At 42.5% G+C, this 16,067-nt stretch overlaps 1 protein-coding gene across 4 annotated transcripts in view; it reads right to left on the minus strand.

The window, feature by feature from the left end:
* The window catches only part of LOC139540695 (ubiquitin carboxyl-terminal hydrolase 13-like), a 60,208-nt gene that overhangs the window by 14,544 nt on the left and 29,597 nt on the right, over window positions 1–16,067 (minus strand). For all 4 annotated transcript variants that reach the window (XM_071344564.1, XM_071344563.1, XM_071344562.1 and 1 more), the window contains 6 exons: window positions 9,255–9,408; window positions 8,785–8,959; window positions 7,190–7,278; window positions 3,369–3,491; window positions 1,982–2,005; window positions 1,477–1,620 (listed from right to left, as the gene is read on the minus strand). In XM_071344564.1, the coding sequence (XP_071200665.1) occupies window positions 1,477–1,620; window positions 1,982–2,005; window positions 3,369–3,491; window positions 7,190–7,278; window positions 8,785–8,959; window positions 9,255–9,408 (709 nt within the window). The remainder of the gene's footprint in view (window positions 1–1,476; window positions 1,621–1,981; window positions 2,006–3,368; window positions 3,492–7,189; window positions 7,279–8,784; window positions 8,960–9,254; window positions 9,409–16,067) is intronic.

A 16,067-nucleotide genomic window follows, 5' to 3' on the forward strand; every position in this document is an offset into this window, starting at 1 on the left:
ACTCTCCTTCTTGGTCAAATAGCCCTTACACATCCTGTAGGTGTGTTGGGTCATTGTCCTGTTGAAAAACAAATGATAAGCGCAACCCAGATGGGATGGCGTATCGCTGCAGAATACTGTGGTACCCATGCTGGTTAAGTGTGCCTTGAATTCTAAATATATCACTGACAGTGCCTCCAGCAAAGCACCCCCACACCTCCTTCTCCATGCTTCACGGTGGGAACCACACATGCGGAGATCATCCGTTCACCTACTCTGCGTCTCACAAAGACACAGCAGTTGGAACCAAAAATGTCAAATTTGGATTCATCAGACCATAGGACAGATTTCCACCGGTCTAATGTCCATTGCTTGTGTTTCTTGGCCCAAGCAAGTCTCTTCTTATTATTGGTGTCCTTTAGTAGTGGTTTCTTTGCAGCAATTCGACCATAAAGGCCTGATTCACACAGTCTCCTCTGAACAGTTGATGTTGAGATGTCTGTTACTTGAACTCTGTGAAGAATTTATTTGGGCTGCAATTTCTGAGGCTGGTTACTCCTCTGAACGTATCCTCTGCAACAGAGGTAACTCTGGGTCTTCCTTTCCTGTGGCGTTCTTCATGAGAGCCAGTTTCATCATAGCCCTTGATGGTTTTTGCGACTGCACTTGAAGAAACTTTCAAAGTTCTTGAAATTTTCCCCATTGACTGACCTTCATGTCTTACAGTAATGGACTGTCATTTCTCTTTGCTTATTTGAGCTGTTCTTGCCATAATATGGACTTGGTCTTTTACCAAATAAGGTTATCTTCTGTATACCACCCCTATCTTGTCACAACACAACTGATTGGGTCAAACACATTAAGGAAAGAAATTCCACAGATTATTTTTTTTAGGCACACCTGTTAATTGAAATGCATTCCAGGTGACTACCTCATGAAGCTGGTTGAGAGAATGCCAAGAGTGTGCACAGCTGTCATCAAGGCAAAGGGTGATTTCTTTTAAGAATCTCAAATATAAAACATATTTTGATTTGTTTAACACTTTTTTGGTTACTACATGATTCCATATGTGTTATTTCATAGTGTTGTCTTCACTATTATTCTACAATGTATAAAATACAAAAAATAAAGAATGAGTATGTGTGTCCAAACTTCTGACTGGTACTGAATTCATTTTTATTTTAAGCTAGCTAAATACAATTTATGTTAGCATGCTAACACACAAAAGCACTTTAGTAATGGACATTAAAACAATCTATTTACATTGTTTGCATAAGAAACATGCAGTTATAGCATATGTATTACTCATTGAACATTATGCTCATTGAACATTATGTGTGTCCTTAGACACTCAAAACACACTCAGAGGCAGCTGGGGACTCCTGCTGTGACGCACATGTCGCTTTAGTGATGTTTTAGAGCGTGCACTGCCAACTCCCACATGTGCCCAGAAAAGGCTGACGAATCAGACTTGAATAACATCCATGTGGCTCTTACCAGGCTCCTCCATGTGGGCTATGATCCAGTTGAAGGCCATCTCGGGGCCCATGTTCCCAGTGTAGTAGATGGCCTTCCGACAGGCTTCCAGAGGGAAGCCCATCTCCGCCAGCTGCACTGCCGCCGACTCGTCTATTTCTGGAGCTGAGGACAAGCAAAAAACAACCAATAAACATCAGTGCCGCCCACGCTCTTTACAAACCGCACAGGTTCTAAAGGTGGTTTTGTTTTCTCTTTGGGCCTCATTAAAGAGGGGCTGGAGAGGAACCGTGCAGGGACATGCTGTACTTACCCAGTGCTTACAATTTTTTTTAAACGGGCTAATAAAATAAAGTTTTTGTAAGTAGGCAAAGTTACGCGGCGGGTGCAACAGCTGTTGGTTTTGCATCATCAAACTTATTTTCACTGCATTTATCACAACTCCAAAACTTTTGTTCCATAGTGGTAAATCTTTGTAATGTGTTAGGTATATATCGCGGAAGGATAGGAGAAACTGAATACTTACAATCTGAGGAGTTCATCGAGTTGTCTGAAAGGTAAAGAAAACAAGTGATTATTTCCAAGGAACACCAAACATGTTTTTTTTTTTACTAGTTAAATTATATTCATGCTGTAGCTACACTTTTTGATTTATCTGAATCTATCAGATTAAGTAATTCAATATGTGGTTAGTAAAAAAGTCTAACATGGACCTAAAATAGCATCCTTACCGTTCAAGTCCAACTTCAGTTTTAATTACAAAAGTTGTTCCACTTAAAACAAATATTGACTTATGGCTCAAGTCGGTAAATTTAATTGTAATGTTTTTCTATATAAAACATTTTTTTAAACTCAGGTTCCATATGCCAAATCAATACTAAATTCATAAAGATAATTGATGGGAAATTATGCATTTGAAGGAGCAACATTTTCTTTGCTTAAAACTCGGAAATCAAAATCAGAATTCATCAGGTATTGTCCGATTCAGAAATGCAATTAATTGTTGTAGTGATTCAGGTCAAGGGACAATGGGCCGGTGTTTAATTTAAGATTCACGGAGCTTATCTGACAAATTCTGTATAAATTACAAATTCATTATTAACACTGAGAACTAAGATTTACATTACTGTATGTATGTGTGTACCAGTCATTTAATTATGAGAGAAAACAAAAATGGCCAACTGCTTTGTTACTTTTTCAGGAACAGTCCTTAAGAGGAGAAATCATACAACTTTAATAAATCGCTCCATTGAAAACACATTTACGACACCTAAAATCGGGCAAATTTCTGGTGTGAAGTTTTGTTTTGGCCGCTTAGCATTTACCCATAAAGCCTCATTTTAGGAAGGAGGAACACGGTAATTATGTTGTATTAGTCTTCTAAAATAAAATAGTTGCGTTTCAACCCCGAGTTGTAGCTTAACAAGGTTTAACAAGGTTAACAAGGCTTGACAATGTTAAAGCATCTTCTACACGACAACCAGTGTGTCAATGGAGCACTACAGGGTACCAGGACAAGCTTTATTGCTTGCCTAGAGCACATAAAGTGTTCTTAGGTCTAGGACTGTATAGAACACAATGTGCCTAATGGCTGCTAAACTATTAAAGGAGGCACACAGACAAGCGCACTGTAGTCGCACTACAAACACACTAGCGAAATCCATCCAAGCAACCGCCTCTGACGGAAGAACAGAGATTAGGGGAATACTAAGCATATAAACTACAAACAGTACACCACTTCTATGTTGCTCAGCATTAGGCCCAAAACGTTACTCGTTAGGCGTGCTAGATTTAGCTTGGCCCAAATGCCAGCTTTGCTAGCCACGTCCAACACCTAAAGTCAAACTCCTCCCAGCTGTGGGTAGATTGGTAAAGGTTTGTCAGTATCTTCGTTCTAAAGCAGCCCTTCTTACTTCTGGTGTCTTCAGGGAGGACGATGGGGGGTGTGAGGTCTGGGAGCTCTTGTTCTCCCGCCTGCAGTCCTGTTCCCCGGAGCCGAGACAGGTCCAGGAAGTCTGGGATGTCTATGGACAAATCTGTTGAAGAACAGGTCAGGATCATGTTCAGTTCGAAATGGAGAAAAGGCTCCAAAATTGAGTGAAATAGGGAAGTACAATTGGAACTTGTCCAATAAGAAACATGTTTCAATCCCTGTTGCAGAACGTTTTGCTATGATGTGCCCTAATGAATGCAACCCAGAGTTTTGAAAGAACATGAGCAAGAGAAGACTGGACTTGGGCATGGTCATTCAAGCAGATAACTGAATGACTACACTCACATTCACCACTATAGCTACAGTACAAATGCAAGATGTAGCTACCATATCAGTATGAGAGAATATTGAATATAGCTGTAACAACTTTTTTGGTCCACATGACAAAAAACTGAACTTGCAAAAACAAGCATCTCAATTGCACGATGCAGGAATAACCTCATTTGAATTGCATCTCTAAATAGTTAACCTTCCTCAATCCCAATCATATTTTTGGAATTGTTTGTAGAGCTCCGAGACAGGATTGTTTCGAGGCACAGATCTGGGGAAGGGTACCAAAAAATGTCTGCAGCATTGAATGTCTCCAAGAACACAGTGGCCTCCATCATTCTTAAATGGAAGAAGTTTGGAACCACCAAGACTCTTCCTAGAGCTGGCCGCCCGGCCAAACTGAGCAATCTGGGGAGAAGGGCCTTGGTGAGGGAGGTGACCAAGAATCTGATGGTCACTCTGACAGAGCTCCAGAGTTCCTCTGGGGAGATTGGAGAAACTTCCAGAAGGACAACCATCTCTGCAGCACTCCACCAATCAGGCCATTATGGTAGAGTGGCCAGACTGTGGAGCTCTGTCAGAGTGACCATCAGATTCTTGGTCACCTCCCTCACCAAGGCCCTTCTCCCCAGATTGCTCAGTTTGGCCGGGCGGCCAGCTCTAGGAAGAGTCTTGGTGGTTCCAAACTTCTTGGAGTTTGCCAAAAGGCACTTAAAAGACTCTCAGACCATGAGGAACAAGATTATCTGGTCTGATGAAACCAAGATTGAACTCTTTGGCCTGAATACCAAGCGTCACGTCTGGAGGAAACCTGGAACCATCCCTATGGTGAAGCATCATACTGTGGGGATGTTTTTCAGCGGCAGGGACTGGGAGACTAGTCAGGATCGAGGGAAAGATGAACGGAGCAAAGTACAGAGAGATCATTGATGAAAACCTGCTCCAGAGTGCTCGAGACCTCAGACTAGAGGTCAACCAATTAATCGGAATGGCCGATTAATTAGGGCCGATTTCAAGTTTTCATAACAATCGATAATCTGAATTTTTGGACACCGATTGTGGCCGATTACATTGCACTCCAAGAGGAGACTGCGTGGCAGGCTGACTACCTGTTACGCGAGTGCAGCAAGAAGCCAAGGTAAGTTGCTAGCTAGCATTAAACTTATCTTATAAAAAACAATCAACCTTAACATAATCACTAGTTAACTACACATGGTTGATGATATTACTAGTTTATCTAGCTTGTCCTGCGTTGCATATAATCGATGCGGTGCCTGTTAATTTCTCATTGAATCACAGCCTACTTCGCCAAACGGGTGATGATTTAACAAGCGCATTCGCGGAAATAGCACTGTCATTGCACCAATGTGTACCTAACCATAAACCTCAATGCCATTCTTTAAAATCAATACACAAGTATATATTTTTAAACCTGCATTTTTAGTTAATATTGCATGCTAACATGAATTTCTTTAAATTAGGGAAATTGTGTCACTTCTCTTGCGTTCCGTGCAAGCAGTCTGGGTATATGCAGCAGTTTGGGCCGCCTGGCTCGTTGCAAACTGTGAAGACCATTTATTCCTAACAAAGACCGTAATTAATTTGCCAGAATTGTACATAATTATGACATAACATTGAAGGTTGTGAAATGTAACAGCAATATTTAGACTTAGGGATGCCACCCGTTAGATAAAATACGGAACGGTTCCGTATTTCACTGAAAGAATAAACGTTTTGTTTTCGAAATTATAGTTTCCGGATTTGACCATATTAATGACCTAAGGCTTGTATATCTGTGTGTTATTATGTTATAATTAAGTCTATGATTTGATAGAGCAGTCTGACTGAACGGTGGTAGGCAGCAACAGGCTCGTAAGCATTCATTCAAACAGCACTTTCGTGCGTTTGCCAGCAGCTCTTCGCTGTGCTTCAAGCATTGAGCTGTTTATGACTTCAAGCCTATCAACTCCCGAGATTAGGCTGGTGTAGCCGATGTGAAATGGCTAGCTAGTTAGCGGGGTGCACGCTAATAGCGTTTCAATCGGTGACGTCACTCGCTCTGAGACCTTGAAGTAGTTGTTCCCCTTGCTCTGCAAGGGCCACAGCTTTTGTGAAGCGATGGGTAACGCTGCTTCGAGGGTGGCTGTTGTCGATGTGTCCCTGGTTCGGGGCGAGGAGAGGGACGGAAGCTATACTGTTCCACTGGCAATACTATAGTGCCTATAAAAACATCCATCCAATAGCCAATGGTATATGAAATACAAATGGTAGAGAGAAATATTCCTATAATTCCTATAATAACTACAACCTAAAACTTCTTATCTGGGAATATTGAAGACTCATGTTAAAAGGAACCACCAGCTTTCATATGTTCTCATGTTCTGAGCAAGGAACTTAAACATTAGCTTTCTTACATGGCACATATTGCACTTTCACTTTCTTCTGTTTCATGTTTCATTATTTATTTTAGGCTAAATTGATTTTATTGATGTATTATATTAAGTTAAAATAAAAGTGTTCATTCAGTATTGTTGTATTTGTCATTATTACAAATAAATACATTTAAATAAAAAATAATATAAAAAAATAAAAATAACAAAATCGGCTGATTAATCGGTATCGACTTTTTTTGGTCCTCCAATAATCGATATCGGCGTTGAAAAATAATATTTGGTCGACCTCTACCTCAGACTGGTGCCAATGTTCACATTACAACAGGACAACGATCCTAAGCACACAGCCAACACAGGAGTCTCTGAATGTCCTTCAGTAAGCCCAGCCAGAGCCCGAACTTCAACCTGATCGAACTTCTCTAGAGTGACCTGAAAATAGCTGTGTAGCAACGCTCCCCATCCAACCTGACAGAGTTTGAGAGGATCTGCAGAGAAGAATGGGAGAAACTCCCCAAATACAGGTACCAAGTTTATAGTGTCATACCCAAGAAGACTCAAGGCTGTAATTGCTGCCAAAAGGTGCTTCAACAAAGTACTGAGTAGAAAGTCTGAATATCTTATTTATTAAATTTGCTAAACAAATTCTAAAAACCAGTTATTGCTTTGTCATTACGGGGTATTCTGTGTATTTTGATGATTTTTTATATATATATAAATAAATAAAATAAGGCTGCAACCTAACAAAATGTGGAAAAAGTAAAGTGTTCTGAATACTTTCCGAATGCACTGTATGTATGCATTGTCAGTGGACCTCAGTGAATCACTGTGTGGCATTGCCCTCTGCTGGGGATCTACAATACTGACTTAATAAAATTATCCAGGGATAAAGAGAAAATCTGAAAAATAGAATGCATTTATAGGCCTTCAATGAAAGACCATTCTATCCCTTAATATGATTTCAATGTTTGTTGACATATATCAAAGTTAAAAACAGAAATCAGCATCCTCTTGGTACTAGAGAATCATGGATCCAGACAAGCCAAAACATTTGTGGAGAGACATCAGTTCTCTTACTCACCTACTTTCTTTGGAACCCAGTCCACCACAAATGTGAATTTCTTTATTTGCACCACCAGATACTCTGGGAAGGAGGCGAAACGGGAAGTCCTGGAAAGACAGGGCTACAATTTAGAAAAATAACTATAAAAGAAATATGGATCACTTATTTAAACTGAACAAAATTATAAAACGCAACATGCAACAATTTCTAAGATTTAAATAAGGAGTTACAGTTCATAAGGAAATAAGTCAATTGATATTAATTAATTAGGCCCTAACCTACGGATTTCACATGACTGGGAATACATATGCATCTGTTGGTCATAGAAACGTATTTTTTTTAAGGGTGTGGATCTAAAAACAAGTCGGTATCTGGTGTGACCACCATTTGCCTCATGCAGCAAGACATCTCCTTTGAATAAAGTTGGATCAGGCTGTTGATTGTGGCCTGTGGAATGTTGTCCCGCTCCTCTCCAATGTCTGTGCAAAGTTGCTGGATATTGGCGGGAACTAGAACACACTGTCATACACGTCGATCCAGAGCATCCCAAACATGCTCAAATGGGTGACATATCTGGTGAGTATGCAAGCCATGGAAGAACTGGGACATTTTCAGCATCCAGGAATTGTGTACAGATCCTTGAGACATGGGACCGTACATTATCATGCTGAAACATGAGGTGATGGTGGCGGATGAATGGCACAACAATGGGCCTCTGGATCTCGTCACGGTATGTCTGTGCATTCAAATTGCCATCGATTAAACGCAATTGTGTTTGTTGTTCGTACCTTATGCCTGCCCATACCACAACTCCACCTCCACCATGGGACACTGTTCACAACCTTGACATCAGCAAACCGCTCGCCCACACGACCCCGTACAAGTGGTCTGCTGTTGTGAGGCCGGTTGGACGTACTGCCAAATTCTCAAAAATGATGTTGGATGCGGCTTATGGTAGAGAAATAAGTATGCAATACTCTGGTGGACATTCCTGCAGCTGGCATGACAATTGCACGCACCCTCAAAACCTGTGGCATTGTGTTGTGTGGCAAAACTGCACATTTTAGAATGGACTTTTATTTTCCCCAGCACAAGGTGCACCTGTTTAATGATCCTGATGTTTAATCCGTTTTTTGATATGCCACACCTGTCAGGTGGATGGATTATTTTGGCAAAGGAGAAATGCTCACTAACTGGGACGTAAACAAAGTTGCGCACAAAATTTGACAGAAATAATATTTTTGTGTATATGGAACATTTCTGTGATCTTTTATTTCAACTCATTAAACGTGGGACCAACATTTTACATTTTGTTTATATTTTCATTCAATGTACAAGATCAGCTTTACATTCATCTTTGGTCGTTTGTGTATGGGTATTAAAAAAAAGTTAAATGGTACATTTTTCCTACGGTTAATTCATCATGTAGCCTACCAACATAGTTTTTTCATCTTAGGGGATTAGACATATTTTGGTGCAAAATAACTCGGGTGCAGGATCCAAAAAGCCAAGTCATGAAAGATAGATCCCCACACACTGTTGAAACTGCGGGAGAATTCAACAATGTGGGATGTCGATCTTTCTTCCCGGCCTTAGACCAGGGCCTTGCTTACTTGACTCCAGCTGATTTGGCCTGCAGCTCCGAGCTCCAGAAGTCGGGGACGTTTTCTGGCTCCGTGAAGGCCTGCAGGCACGCTGTGAAGGGGATCCGGGCCCTCACGGGCTCTGGAGGGGCCCTCATGTTCTCCTCTGCTTCGTTTCGCTTGGCCTCATACGCTATCAGCTCCTCTGTCACACACACACACGTCAAGCCATTTAACTTCCTAAAATGTTGTTCCGGTTGTCGGATTCTCAGATGATTGGGGTTTAGTTATTGTATATTGGACATTTGAAATAACTTATTTTCCCAAAAATTTGGAAATTCAGGCAAGAGTCACCATCTACAGTTTGCAGTCTTGGGCATTTAAAAACACAAACTCCAAACCCACTTTGGCATCCATACCCTTTGAAGAGGAGAGCTGTGGGGGAGCCAGCAGCCCTGCTGGTTCTCATGGGGCTGGGCCAGCTGCCTGTGGGATCTTACCTCTGTTGGAGGCGGCCTCGATGGGGGCCGGGAGCTGCATGAGGTAGTCCACCTTCTGGGTGTAGCGCACCTTCTGCGTCTGGCAACACTGCACGCGCTCCTCCACCAGGTAGCGGAAGGCGTCGTTGGGGTTCTCCGAGCCCACACTGTTTCTCTAAAGCGAGGGACACAGGGGAAGATGCAGAGAATATACTGAGTACTTATGTCCTCTTCATCGATGCTATTGAATTTACCAGTTAAAAAAGTGTTTGGAAATGTAACTGTTCCCATCAATTAGAACATTGAGACTTTCATTAATTGCATGCATGTTTGAACCTTAGCAACACACACACACACACCAGTCAAAAGTTTGGACACACTACTCATTCAACGGTTTTTCTTTATTTTTACAATAATAGTGAAGACATAAAAACGAATGAAATAACACATATGGAATCATGTTGTGACCCCCTCCAAAAAAGTGTTTTATTTTATATTTGAGATTCTGCAAAATAGTTACCCTTTGGCTTGATAACAGCTTTGCACACACTTTGCATTCTCTAAACCAGCTTCATGAGGTAGTCATCTGGAATGCATTTCAATTAACAGGTGTTCCTTTGTGGAATTTATTTCTTTCTAAATGAGTTTGAGCCAATCAGTTGTGTTGTGACAAGGTAGGGGTTGTATACAGGAGATAGTACTATTTGGTAAAAGACCAAGTCCATATTATGGCAAGAACAGCTCAAATAAGCAAAGAGAAACGACAGTCCATCATTAATTTAAGACATGAACGTCAGTCAATACGGAAAATTAAGAACTTTGAACGTTTCTTCAAGTGCAGTTGCAAAAACCATCAAGCGCTATGATGAAACTGCCTCATGTGGACCGCCACAGGAAAGGAGGACCCAGAATTACCTCTGCTGCAGAGTATAAGTTAATTTGCGTTACCAGCCTCAGAAATTGCAGCCCAAATAAATGCTTCACAGAATTCAAGTAACAGACACATCAACTGTTCAGAGGAGGTTGTGTGAATCAGGCCTTCGTGGTCGAATTGCTGCAAAGAAACCACTACTAAAGGACACCAATAAGAAGAGATTTGCTTGGGCCAAGAAACACGAGCAATGGACATTAGACCGGTGGAAATCTGTCCATTGGTCTGAGTCCAAATTTGAGATGTTTGGTTCCAACCGCCGTGTATTTATGAGTAGGTGCATGGATTATCTACGCATGTGTGGTTCCCACCGTGAAGCATGGAAGAGGTGGTGTGATGGTGCTTTGCTGGTGACACTGTCGGTGATGTATTTAGAATTCTCGGCACACTTAATGAGGATGCCTACCACAGCAATCGGCAGCGATATGCCATCCCATCTGGTTTGCGCTTAGTGGGACTATCATTTGTTTTTCAACAGGACAATGACCAAACACACCTCCAGGCTGTGTAAAGGCTATTTGACCAAGAAGGAGAGTGATGGAGTGCTGCATCAGATGACCTGGCCTCCACAATCTCCCGACCTCAACCCAATTGAGATGGTTTGGGATGAGTTGGACCGCAGAGTGAAGGAAAAGCAGCCAACAAGTGCTCAGCATATGTGGGAACTCCTTCAAGACTGTTGGAAAAGCATTATCGGTGAAGCCGTTCGAAAGAATGACAAGAGTGTGCAAAGCTGTCATCAAGACAAAGCGTGGCTACTTCTAAGAATCTCAAATTTAAAATATATATTTGGATTTGTTTAACACTTTTTTGATGATGACTACATGACCAAATGTGTTTTTTCATAGTTTTGATACCTTCACTATTATTCTACAATGTAAAAAAAAAAAAAAAAAAATAAAATAAAATAAAACCCTTGAATGAGTAGGTGTCCAAACTTTTGACTGGTACTATATATATACACATACACTACCGTTCAAAAGTTTGGGGTCACTTAGAAATGTCCTTGTTTTTGAAAGAAAGGTGCATTTTTTGTCCATAAAAATAACATCAAATTTATCAGAAATACAGTGTAGACATTGTTAATGTTGTAAATGACTATTATAGCTGGAAACGGCTGATTTCTAATGAAATATCTACATAGGAGTACAGAGGCCCATTATCAACCATCACGCCTGTGTTCCAATGGCACGTTGTGTTAGCTAATCCAAGTTTATCATTTTAAAAGGCTAATTGATCATTAGAAAACCCTTTTGCAATTACGTTAGCACAGCTGAAAGCTGTTGTTCTGATTAAAGAAGCAATAAAACTGGTATTCTCTAGACTAGTTGAGTATCTGGAGCATTAGCATTTGTGGGTTCGATTACAGGCTCAAAATGGCCAGAAACAAATAACTTTCTTCTGAAACTCGTCAGTATATTCTTGTTCTGAGAAATTAAGGCTATTCCATGCGAGAAATTGCCAAGAAACTGAAGATCTCGTACAACGCTGTGTACTACTTCTTTCACAGAACAGCGCAAACTGGGTCTGACCAGAATAGAAAGAGGAGTGGGAGGCCCCGGTGCACAACTGAGCAAAAGGACAAGTACATTAGTGTCTAAAAAGTCCAGTTTTATTGCTTCTTTAATGATCACAATGGTTTTCAGCTGAGCTAACATAATTGCAAAACGTTTTTCTAATTATCAATAAGCCTTTTAAAATGATAAACTTAGATTAGCTAACACAACATGTCACTGGAACACAGGAGTGAAGGTTGCTGATAATGGGCCTCTGTTTGCCTATGTAGATACCAGGGGTGATGGTCAGATTCGCGTTTATCGTCGAAGGAATGAGCGTTACACCGAGGCCTGTACTCTGGAGCGGGATTGATTTGGAGGTGGAGGGTCCGTCATGGTCTGGGGCGGTGTGTCACAGCATCATCGAACTGAGCTTGTTGACATTGCATGGCAATCTGAACGCTGTGCATTACAGGGAAGACATCCTCTTCCCTCATGTGGTACCCTTCCCGCAGGCTCATCCTGACATGACCCTCCAGCATGACAATGCCACCAGCCATACTGCTTGTTCTGTGCGTGATTTCCTGCAAGACAGGAATGTCAGGAATGTCAGTGCCATGGCCAGCGAAGAGCCCGGACTTCAATCCCATTGAGCATGTCTGGGACCTGTTGGATCGGAGGGTGAGGGCTAGGGCCACATCTCACAGCAAGAACTGGCAAATCTGGTGCAGTCCATGAGGAGGAGATGCACTTCAGTACTTAATGCAGCTGGTGGCCACACCAGATACCGACTGTTACTTTTGATTTTGACCCCCCCTTTGTTCAGGGACACATTATTCCATTTCTGTTAATCACATATCTGTGGAACTTGTTCAGTTTATGTCTCAGTTGTTGAATCTTGTTATGTTCATACAAATATTTACACATGTTAAGTTTGCTGAAAATAAACGCAGTTGACAGTGAGAGGACGTTTATTTTTTTGCTGAGATATATGTATACACACACACTTGAAGTCGGAAGTTTATATACACCTCAGCCAAATACATTTAAAGTCAGTTTTTCACAACTCCTGACATTTAATCCTAGTACAAATTCCCTGTCTTAGGTCAGTTAGGATCACCACTTTATTTTAAGAATGTGAAATGTCAGAATAATAGTAGAGAGAATTATTTATTTCAGCTTTTATTTCTTTCATCACATTCCCAGTGGGTCAGAAGCTTACATACGCTCAATTAGTATTTGGTAGCATTGCCTTTAAATTGTTTAACTTGGGTGAAATGTTTCGGGTAGCCTTCCACAAGCTTCCCACAATAAGTTGGGTGAATTTGTGGGACTGAGTGTAACTCAAATGATGTCAATTAGCCTATCAGAAGCTTCTAAAGCCATGTCACCATTTTCTGTAATTTTCCAAGCTGTTTAAAGGCACAGTCAACTTAGTGTAAGTAAACTTCTGACCCACTGGAATTGTGATACAGCGAAGTACAAGTGAAATAATCTGTCTGTAAACAATTTTGGGAAAATGACTTGTCATGCAAAGTAGGTCCTAACTGACTTGCCAAAACTATAGTTTTAATGACTCCAACCTAAGTGTATGTAAACCTCTGACTTCAACTGCATGTATGTATGTATGTATGTATGTATGTATGTATGTATGTATGTATGTATGTATGTATGTATGTATGTATGTATGTATGTACATAAAAATCAAAAGAGGGTCCATGCCAAGCATCCTGTTTTCACGTGGTCAATTACACATTGACTAACGAAGATTGACTAACGAAGACAGACCGGGGGAAACGAGTACAACCCAAAGAGAAAGAGGTACGCAGATGTTTACTGGGGCAGGGGGGTCATAGAGAACTCATGGGGCAATGGGTCTTAAATGAAAACCGTTTGGCTTGTATGGAGTGTCACATCAGCAGCTTTTCTATTCTAAGAGGCTACAGAAATACTCAGGTTATAGCTCTAACTGACGTATTCTAACTGGCTGGCAGGCAGTCCCGAGGCTAAACTTGAAGGCTACTGTTAGAGTCTGCCTATCTCGGTCTAACCAACTCAGTTCCTCCACACAGGCTAAGGACAACTGATTATGCCCACAAATTATACACTCAATTAAAATGAAAGGTAAAAACATAGGGCTCCATTTAAATTAGAAAAGGTATTCTGAAGCTAAGGGGGATTATTTTTTATTTTTTTTAACTTATATTAACATGACGTTGACTTGTTAGCTCCTGTATTACATTTTACTTGACCTTACTGCTCAATGTAAAAAAAAGAAAATAAATAGCCAATAGATTTTTAGCCATGCAACAGAGTCTAGTAAACTGATTTCTGGCTTGATTGTTTTGTCAAGGGCAAGAGCAGAGAAAGTGGCGTGTTTCTAGTCTGAGCATGTTTCGGTGTTGACTTCAGGCAGAATAGGAAGCATTATCTGGCCTGTGTAATCGATAGGGGCAGTCTAAATTTAACCCGGTTGAGAAAGTCACTTCAGAGCACAAGTATGTGTCTGGCCCGGGGACAGGGTGCTGCGTTTCGTCAAAAACAGTCCCGCTTCCTCTCCCCCAAGGTTCCGATTGACCACGTGTGACAGGAGTCAGAGATGCAGCGACATGCCAGAAAAATGCTTTACGGTAGCCATTTCATGAAGCTATTTTTTTACATTTACATTTAAGTCATTTAGCAGACGCTCTTATCCAGAGCGACTTACAAATTGGTGCATTCACCTTATGATATCCAGTGGAACAACCACTTTACAATAGTGCATCTAACTCTTTTAAGGGGGGGGGGGGGTTAGAAGGATTACTTTATCCTATCCTAGGTATTCCTTAAAGAGGTGGGGTTTCAGGTGTCTCCGGAAGGTGGTGATTGACTCCGCTGACCTGGCGTCGTGAGGGAGTTTGTTCCACCATTGGGGTGCCAGAGCAGCGAACAGTTTTGACTGGGCTGAGCGGGAACTGTACTTCCTCAGAGGTAGGGAGGCGAGCAGGCCAGAGGTGGATGAACGCAGTGCCCTTGTTTGGGTGTAGGGCCTGATCAGAGCCTGAAGGTACGGGGGTGCCGTTCCCCTCACAGCTCCGTAGGCAAGCACCATGGTCTTGTAGCGGATGCGAGCTTCAACTGGAAGCCAGTGGAGAGAGCGGAGGAGCGGGGTGACGTGAGAGAACTTGGGAAAGTTGAACACCAGACGGGCTGCGGCGTTCTGGATGAGTTGTAGGGGTTTAATGGCACAGGCAGGGAGCCCAGCCAACAGCGAGTTGCAGTAATCCAGACGGGAGATGACAAGTGCCTGGATTAGGACCTGCGCCGCTTCCTGCGTGAGGCAGGGTCGTACTCTGCGAATGTTGTAGAGCATGAACCTACAGGAACGGGTCACCGCCTTGATGTTAGTTGAGAACGACAGGGTGTTGTCCAGGATCACGCCAAGGTTCTTAGCACTCTGGGAGGAGGACACAATGGAGTTGTCAACCGTGATGGCGAGATCATGGAACGGGCAGTCCTGCCCCGGGAGGAAGAGCAGCTCCGTCTTGCCGAGGTTCAGCTTGAGGTGGTGATCCGTCATCCACACTGATATGTCTGCCAGACATGCAGAGATGCGATTCACCACCTGGTTATCAGAGGGGGGAAAGGAGAAGATTAATTGTGTGTCGTCTGCATAGCAATGATAGGAGAGACCATGTGAGGATATGACAGAGCCAAGTGACTTGGTGTATAGCGAGAATAGGAGAGGGCCTAGAACAGAGCCCTGGGGGACACCAGTGGTGAGAGCACGTGGTGCGGAGACAGATTCTCGCCACGCCACCTGGTAGGAGCGACCTGTCAGGTAGGACGCAATCCAAGCGTGGGCCGCGCCGGAGATGCCCAGCTCGGAGAGGGTGGAGAGGAGGATCTGATGGTTCACAGTATCAAAGGCAGCCGATAGGTCTAGAAGGATGAGAGCAGAGGAGAGAGAGTTAGCTTTAGCAGTGCGGAGCGCCTCCGTGACACAGAGAAGAGCAGTCTCAGTTGAATGACTAGTCTTGAAACCTGACTGATTTGGATCAAGAAGGTCATTCTGAGAGAGATAGCAGGAGAGCTGGCCAAGGACGGCACGTTCAAGAGTTTTGGAGAGAAAAGAAAGAAGGGATACTGGTCTGTAGTTGTTGACATCGGAGGGATCGAGTGTAGGTTTTTTCAGAAGGGGTGCAACTCTCGCTCTCTTGAAGACGGAAGGGACGTAGCCAGCGGTCAAGGATGAGTTGATGAGCGAGGTGAGGTAAGGGAGAAGGTCTCCGGAAATGGTCTGGAGAAGAGAGGAGGGGATAGGGTCAAGCGGGCAGGTTGTTGGGCGGCCGGCCGTCACAAGACGCGAGATTTCATCTGGAGAGAGAGGGGAGAAAGAGGTCAAAGCACAGGGTAGGGCAGTGTGAG

Source organism: Salvelinus alpinus, chromosome 16, assembly GCF_045679555.1.
Source record: "Salvelinus alpinus chromosome 16, SLU_Salpinus.1, whole genome shotgun sequence".
NCBI lineage: Eukaryota > Metazoa > Chordata > Actinopteri > Salmoniformes > Salmonidae > Salvelinus > Salvelinus alpinus.